We start from the raw sequence: 8,532 nt of genomic DNA, 5'->3' as shown, positions 1-8,532 counted from the left end.
ACGTAGGTATTTAATAAATAAATTGATAACAAATTTGAATTAAATTATTACAAAGTATAACCCACTATGAACAATAGGTCATAACTATTTATAAAGAAAAGAACAAAAGATTTAAAAAAATAATACACTTGTATACTCTGTATATATATGATGCTTGGATTGTAACAGAATTTAATAAGAACTCTTGGCCCAAAATCCAAGTTTTAATTATATGAAAAAGTAATTTTAAATTTTATTTTATTACGCCAAACAATCGAAGACCTAAAAAAGAGCTTCACCAAAACAATGTGGTAAAGGAAAGCCATTTCAATTAATATTGTACTCGAAAATCCTTCACATTTTGCCCGCCAAACAAACCAGGCGGGTACTTTTACACTTTTGCCCCTAATACCAATCTACCAATGGTGAAGTAGCTAACGTTACGATATAATTAAACTAGACATTTGGCATAAGAATGTTTCAATTGAAACATTTGGCATCTAGATTATACAAGTATATATAACATTAATAGTTGGTGATTCTGCCAAACAAAACACACACACAAAAAAAAAAAAAATGGTTTTTAATAATCTCACCATGTCTAATTTTCTTTTAATTTAACAATCTCAATTTTTAATTTAGGGGTGTTTACTTTCTTCAATCCCAATGACTGATAACCTGTTGAAAAGGTGAATTTTTTTTATTAGTCAAATTTTGATTTTATTTTTAAAAAACAAACAGAAAAACAAAAATAAACTCTTTTCTAAAAAATCAGAATACTAGCCCCTACCCCTACCTCCTCCCTGATCACCCCAGCCCCACCACACACCCAGTCCCCGCCCCCGTCGGATCATCTCTCACCTTTTCTCCCTCCTCCCGCCGGCCATTCGCCTCCAACTGTCTCGTCACCCTTCCCTCCCTTAGAAACACCCATGAAACCCCTCCCCTCACCTAGCGTAGATTTTTCGAGGGTTTTTGAATTGAATTGTCTAGTAGAGCCATTATAACTAGTAGATTAATTAGAAGTTAGTTGGTTGCCCGATTGAGTATTAGTTTCAATGTTTCATTTTTATTATACAACCGGTTGTAAGTTGTACATAAAGCTAGGCACAACCAATCTAAGTTATACCTAGCTTTAGGTACAATATTGTATAGTAAAATTATAGGCTAGTAGTGAGGAATTATAAAAATTTATTTGTACGTACATTTTGAGGCGTATAATAACCTTAGAGTATGACAATTATAAGTTAATATAGAGATTGACATATTAATTAAAGATCGTAAGTTTTAGAATTTACATCTATATATGTCCTATAATATCTTTCATTAATCTCAATAAATGATAACCTCCCATGCTAATATTATTAAAATCACATTAACTTGTAGGGAAAAAAAATTAGGTCTTAATATTGTGATTTTGTTCGTATATTGTATTTATGTAACGAGTTATGTGTTTGGGAATCTTTACTCCATGAGTCCAGGAGTAACGGAAGTTTTAAAGGTGGCTGCAAAGTATTTGGGAAGAATATTTGTTCCATGAGTTTAGGAGCAACAGATGTTTTAGGCGTGAACATAAAGTATTTGGGAATAATCTTTATTCCACGAGTTTTGGAGCCGAGTAACGAAAGTCTTAAGCATGATTGCATGAGGAATTCTACTACATATCTAGCTCGTATTCATGCAAATATCAACTGCACATCTTAATTTATCACCATCCCGATCTTCATCTTTGAAGAAAATCATCATTGAAGTAGTAATGAAAAGTTTGTTGATACACAAATCTCATTAGTCATCACAATACATCCTTTTTAACTGCTTCTTACCAAACTAATCATTATGGATGGATCGTGTTCAATACAAGATAATTAAGAAATACGAATTACAACTTTCGTTTTAAAATAATTGCAATATTTTAACTTTCGCATTATTTTTGTACTTACATTGACATTATGTTGCTCGCAAATGGTTAAAATCAGTGTATAAAGAGTGTAAAAGTTAAATTGACGCATTATATATATATATATATATATATATATATATATATATTATATATATTATATATATATATATATATATATAATATATATATATATATATATATATATATATAGGAGTTGGATCACGTGAAAACCAACCTTAAGTTAAAAACTGAAAACACAAAATCTTGACCGTAGATTCAAACTCATCTTATCCTACGGTAGGGGTTTTTTCCAGCCTTTTGGTTTCTCTCTCCTGCATTTTCATGCATAACATTCTCTCTCCTCTCTTTTCTCTTTCCTGATTTCTACATTCTTCCTCAAACTTCATACTACTTCTCCAAAGCATAGTTGTGATTGATTCGATTCTTCATCAAATTGATTCCTATTATTGTCTACGATCTATCAAGTAAGGAAATCGTTTATAATTTTGCTTTATTTTAGCTTTTTTAATCAATGTTTTTTGAGTTTTTTTTTTTTTTTTTTTTTTGAGTTTTTCGTTTCTTATTTGTGTAATTTTTGAGTTTTTCGTTTCTGTTTTTTGTTATTTTCTGATTTTTTAATTGTTTTTTGAGTTATTATTTTGCGTTTTTCATAATTTCTTCATATCGTTGTTTTTTGAGTAATTTCTTGAGTTTTTCGTTTCCGATTTGTGTAATTTTTTTTGAGTACTTTGCTTCTGTTTTTTATTAATTTTGTAATTTTTGGCAAATTTTGTAAGTTTCGTAGGAGTAATTTAACTTTATTTGAGGTAGTTCATTCTTAATCGAGTTTCATATAAGTTTAATTATGTTATAATTCAGCTTAATTTCTTCGTTTGGCATTCTGAGCACATCAATTTCGTCATCAAATTTTTCTACGTTAATCGATCATTTCATTGTATATTGATCAATTTCTCTATTTTCAATTTGTGTTTGATTTTTCGGCTTAATTTTTTGAATTTGATTTCGATTTTTTCGGTTTTATTTTTTCTCAATTGTGTTCGATTTTTTCATTTTAAGTTTATCAGTTTGTGCTCGATTTTTTCGGCTTAGTTTATCACTTTGTGTTCGATTTTCAATTTCATCATCAAATTTTCTGAACTTTGTGTTTTATTTGATTATTTTGATGATATTTTTCTAATGTTGCTGCATTTTATTGATGTATTTAGTCTGATTGTCAGAAATGTGATTTCCTTGCTTTTGTGTTGCCGTAGAAATTGTTTATATATACAACCTATAATTGGACAGTAAGCTGCTCGTTTGTGTATAGGTGTGTGATTGGGTGAAAGTTCTGCTTGTGATTGTGAGCGTGTTGATTTCACTCCTGTGTGCTGTGATGTGTAGATATGTGATTTTGCCTATTAATGGGTTGTTATATGTTGTGTATAAGAAAGAATGTGATTAAATAAGTTCTGCTTGTGATTGTGATTGTGAACGATATTTTGTTTAATTCTGCAGTAGATTTGTACATTTTCATTTAAAATTTTATTCGAACAGTAGTGCAGATCATCCATGACAGTCTAGACATTTGAGTTATTGTTATTATTCCACTCAAAGAGTAAGAGAGTTGAATGTTAATACCAAGTGGTCAATTGTATTGTTATCCTACTATAGACTTTCTTTTGAAGTAATGGTACCAGAATCTAAGTGCACTCTGATACGGAGCTAGATATGTATTGTTTTGTGAATCATAGCCTCATAGGCTTATATCTGTTAAATGGTAGAAGTGTGTCCTTAGAAATTTATTTCTAAAATTCGAGTATGCTAGTTTGCGTTATTGCGAGCTCTATCATACCTAATCTTACCTTGTCAGCTGGAGTTAGTATAGTAACCTTCTTCAGCCTTTGTGAAGATTTATCTCTGATTGTATGATTTTTGGTGCCTGCCTGTTCAATATCTACATTTAGTTGGGATTCCTCATATACAGGTGGCTTGCTCGTATCATGATATCCTGGTATGCTTTTATTTGCCTCTGCTTCTGTTCTTGAAACGTTGATCTTGTCAAGCTTGTTTTGCTTCAGTCTGTATGATGTTGGTCTGTGATGTTGGTATGCTTTTATTGGCTGTTTTGGCATGTTGAAAGCCTATTAGCTCAATTGGTCGAGCACCGTGTAATCACGGGATGTAGGTTCGAATCCTACATAGACTTTTTTAATACTTATTTTTATATTTATCGACTTCTAGGTAAATGGTGTCAAATTGATGTAATTACCCGAAGTTAATATATAGTTACCTTATTTTCGATATAATGACCTTAGAATTATGGAAATGTTGTAAATTTTGTTTCAGTCACCTTATTTTTATATATAGTGACCTTTATTTTTGTATATAGTGACCTTTATGTAAATGGTGTCAAAAACTCAGACGATATAGTTACTTTATTTTTGTATATAGTGACCTTAATGTAAATGTTGTAAAAATTGTTATAGTTACCCTATTTTTGTATATAGTGACCTCTATGTAAATATGGTCAAAATTGAAATAGTTACCCTATTTTTGTATATAGTGACCTTAATGTAAATATTGTAAAAATTGAAATAGCTACCCTATTTTTGTATATAGTTACGTTATTTTTATATATAGTGACTCTATGTAAATATCGTCAATTTAGATAAAGTTACTTTATTTTAGCATGTAGTGACCTTTAAAACGTTGCGTTTGTCAAAAAAAAAAAAAAAAAAAAGACCTTTAAAACGGTTGAATTGATTATATGTAAGGTTGGAATGATCTTAGGGCTTTAGAATCGTCTGATCTTTTGTGCTAGTAATGAATGGCTAAGATGGCTTGTTTTTAGTTTTCACCATAAGCTCTGTTTTTAGCGGAACCTCCCCGTATATATATATATATATATATATATATATATATATATATATATATATATATAATTACTTAATTAATTGAATAGCCAAAGTTTTATTTACTTGTAGTTATTTTGAAGAGAGGGGGTAACCAAAGTTGCGCCAATCAAATTGATGCAATTAATTTGATATCGAACTATAACTGAAAGAAAAAAAAAAACCCTTTTAAACATGAGAAAAACAAAGAGAAAAAAAGCCCAAAAATAATCCGAACGTTAAAATCGGTTCTCTCTCTCTCTCTCTCTCTCTCTCTCTCTTTCTTTCCTCCCTCCACTGTCCAACTCTCCTCTTTCTCTTCCCCCCTTTCCCCTCCATATTTCTCCCTCTCTCTCTTTCTCTCTCTTCTCAGCAATTTCTTCTCAAACACAATTCAAATCTCAAATTCCCTATTCCAATCCCATCAGCAAAAAAACCCAACTGTAATTTTCTCCAAATTCCCCCTAAAAACTCAGAATTTCATTAGCAAAATTCAGGCAAATTCCCAGAAATTCAATCAATCAAATACCCTTTACTCCAATTCATCAATGGCGTAACACCCAGATTCCAAAAAACAGAGAAAACACCCACCAAGAACAAGAACAGGAAGAAGAATAAGAAGAGGAGGAGAGAGAAAATTGATTGAGAATTTCATCATCATATATATGGCGGCGATGGCTCCAGAAAGAACTAGACATCTCCATAACTTCTCCTTACCACCACGCTTGAATTGGGGTACTCAAAAACTTCTTCGTTGCGCCAAAATCACCAATACCAACAACCCCTCTTCCTCAAACGATGCCGTTTCCGATTCAATTCCCGGCGACCGGAAACGCCGAAACGCATCGTTTCGATCTCCTCAACCGCCGTCTATTCGTCGCGGTGAAGTCGACAATGAAATCGAAGTTATTCGAGAAAAGCTAATGCTCAATCTTCGCTCTGAAGTCGATAAAATTAACGCCGATTATATGGGAAATTCCGAATTAACCCCTTCGATTCCGCCGCCTCCTCCGCCGGAATATCGACCGTGGAATCTTAGAACTCGCCGGAGTCCGGCGACCGTTGAAATTCCTCCGGCGACGGTGCCGGCGGAAGTTTGTGTTTCCGGGGTTGATGGTGGGAGAGCGAAGTTTTCGGTGCCGTTGTCGAGGAATGAGATTGAGGATGATTTCGTGGAGATGACGGGGAGACGACCTCCCCGGAAACCGAAGAAACGATCTCGTTATGTTCAGAGACAATTGGATGTGAGTTTGATTAATTTCTTTAGTTTTTGTAAAAAAAAAAAAAAAAAAAAAAATCATTTTTCTTTGAATTTTGCGGGAAATTTGAATTCAATTTTTGATCAATTTTTCGAGTTTTGATTGTTTTTAATTTGCCTTGGTTTTGATCTTACAGACGCTTTTTCCGGGGTTATGGTTGTCTGAGATTTCGCCGGAGATGTACAAAGTTAATGAGACTCCGGAGCCTCCTAAGGTTGGAAAGGTATAATTCGATAACTAATTACATTTTTTAATTGAATGTGAAGAATTTATTTTGATTTGAATTTTGGTGATATTTTTCTTTTGATGATGTTGGCGCTCATTTTGTAATTGAATTCGGGTTTAAAAGTTTAGAACTTTGAGTTTCAAGCTATAATCTAATCCACATTTGGACAATGGAGTTCTTGGAAAAATGTGATTTTTATGGATTTTTAATGTTTTGGTTCAATGCTTGTGATATGTATTGATTTGATTGAATGGGATTGTAAAATTTGGTTTATTTTGTTTGGTGTTGCAGTGAAAATGAGATAATCGATGGGTGGTGTTGCGGGAGTTTTGAGGTTGCTGTCCTTTGACAGTGGTAGTATATGATACAGGTAGATTAGTTCTACTGTAATTGTATTGGAATTGGAATTATAGTGTAGAAGTGTTTGTGGATCAAGGGTTTCAGGCAGAAAGTGTTGGTAATTCTGTTGTATAGTTGGCCAGTTGGGAGTATAACTAGAGCTGATATGTTAGTTTCTTTTTCTTTCGGAGTACTTGTTATCGATCAATCAATCAATATAATTGATTTCGTTTCTAACATTTCTAGTCATTTGAGTATTTTCTTTCATGTGCTGCTGTTGTGTTTTACTGTGTTTGTATCCATTCTCATGGTTAACAGGTTCATATTTTGAGTTGAAAGCATAGCAGAATTGAGATTTAGGGCCGTTGTGGGAGGAATTGGGGAAATGATTTATGTTTAAAAGTCCAATCTTTGCTTTCATATAGTATGAAATGTCAGAACTCAGAACTCTGAAGTTTGTTTCTAGTTCATCCACATACATATATCTGATATATGCTGTTATAAACGAATTATGTAAGTTCACATAGGTCGAAATGCGTCTCTTGGACAGGTGAAAGTTCTCGATTGTTTGTGTCACAGGACTTGGATTTTGCTTCTTTTCTTAAACTTATCGATTAGACTAAAGTATCAACTGTAACTGATTTGTTTGCATTATTCTCGAGTTTTGTTCTGGTTTCTGCAAATGCACATTATACTTGACATTCTGAACTTAGGACTTTTAACTCATAACAGTTAGGAATTACGATTTGAAGTAGAAAAATTGTGACAGTAGGAAAGTCATGTAAGTTTTGTTAACAAACAGCCTCATTTCTTCTGTTGTCTTCAGCAGAATGGAAAATGCTGGTTTATATGCTGTAACCTTTCAGGCAACCTACCTGCATATTCCTCCCTATGCCTCTTAAGTCTGCATTATGCTGCTGCCCTCTTTTGGACAGACTAGTTACGATTGAAGTCGATGTACTGAACGATCATCGACTGGCTTGCCATGGTCACATTGAAGTGGTTATAGTTGGTAGTGTGAGAAGGAGAGCATGTTCTGAATTTTTGAATTTTCCCACTATAATCTGATTATTAAAAGGAAATATGGTAGTTTCTGTTTATACCTTTTGGGCTGACTGAGCCCGGCCCATTAAGCCTACACCAATTTATTATTCTTTAGAGCACGTGTAAGTTAATTAAAAAACATTCACTTTGCCATTTTGTTGGTGAAAACATTCATTTAATACGTTTGTTGGAGGGTATTTACTATTTAGTCCCTTCCATCGGTCGAAAGGGTCTTTGCTCTTTGACCCTTGAAAACCAAAGTTAGCTATATTTGATTATTTGATGCTCGTTTTTATTCTTGTGTAGTTGTGTACCTTGTCTAGGAATTTTTTTTCTTCTTTGATATGGACAAGTAGGACAACGTTTATATTTGAGCGGCATCTCTTACGCGTCAATTAGTTTCAACGACGTATGTTAAAGCTTAAGAGTAGGGGCAGAAGGTGCAATTTTTACAACTACGTATTATACGACTAGTTGAATCTAGAAATGTATAACCATGCTTATTTTATGAGCAAATATAATCAAATAATTTAAAAAATAATAAAAATAATAATAATATGAGTGTGATTGACTGAGCTAGGTACAACCGGTTGTATAGTGAAGTAAGGGGGTTTCCACCCTCAAATATTGGTCATGTTTGGTTAATGGTTTTTTAGTGACTTTTTTTATTAGCTTTTGGCTTTTTTGTGTGACAAACAACCAAAGAATGTGTTAAGTAATTGATTTTTTTGTCAGCGAAACAACTGGCTTTTAAGCCAAAATGAAAAAGTTGTTTTTAGTAGCCGTTTTTTGTTGGCTTTTAACTTGTTGGCCTACAAATTATCTAATAAACAGTCAATAACCAACAATTAATTTACCAAACACTTTTATAAACAACCAGCGTAAACAACCAAT

General features: G+C 32.8%; 1 protein-coding gene across 1 annotated transcript; it reads left to right on the top strand.

Annotated features, from left to right (window-relative positions):
* Positions 1-4,823: 4,823 nt before the first annotated feature.
* Positions 4,824-6,831, top strand: LOC110690834. The gene is made up of 3 exons (XM_021867715.1): positions 4,824-6,014; positions 6,166-6,252; positions 6,547-6,831. Exons 1-3 carry the CDS (start codon positions 5,436-5,438, stop codon positions 6,547-6,549), a joined length of 669 nt encoding a protein of 222 aa, XP_021723407.1. The 5' UTR covers positions 4,824-5,435; the 3' UTR covers positions 6,550-6,831.
* The last annotated feature ends 1,701 nt before the right edge of the window (positions 6,832-8,532 follow it).

The sequence above is a fragment of the Chenopodium quinoa genome, unplaced genomic scaffold (assembly GCF_001683475.1).
Source record: "Chenopodium quinoa cultivar QQ74 unplaced genomic scaffold, ASM168347v1, whole genome shotgun sequence".
Taxonomy (NCBI): domain Eukaryota; kingdom Viridiplantae; phylum Streptophyta; class Magnoliopsida; order Caryophyllales; family Amaranthaceae; genus Chenopodium; species Chenopodium quinoa.
Note: the sequence above shows the minus strand (reverse complement) of the source record. Positions and strands in the feature narration are given on the sequence as shown.

What these genes read in the sequence shown, in the direction of transcription:
- LOC110690834 (XM_021867715.1), top strand. Translation starts at nt 5,436, where the DNA reads ATGGCGGCGATGGCTCCAGAAAGAACTAGACATCTCCATAACTTCTCC. An exon ending in ATGTTCAGAGACAATTGGAT is followed by an intron (nt 6,015 to 6,165) that starts GTGAGTTTGATT and finishes TTGATCTTACAG; the next exon opens with ACGCTTTTTCCGGGGTTATG.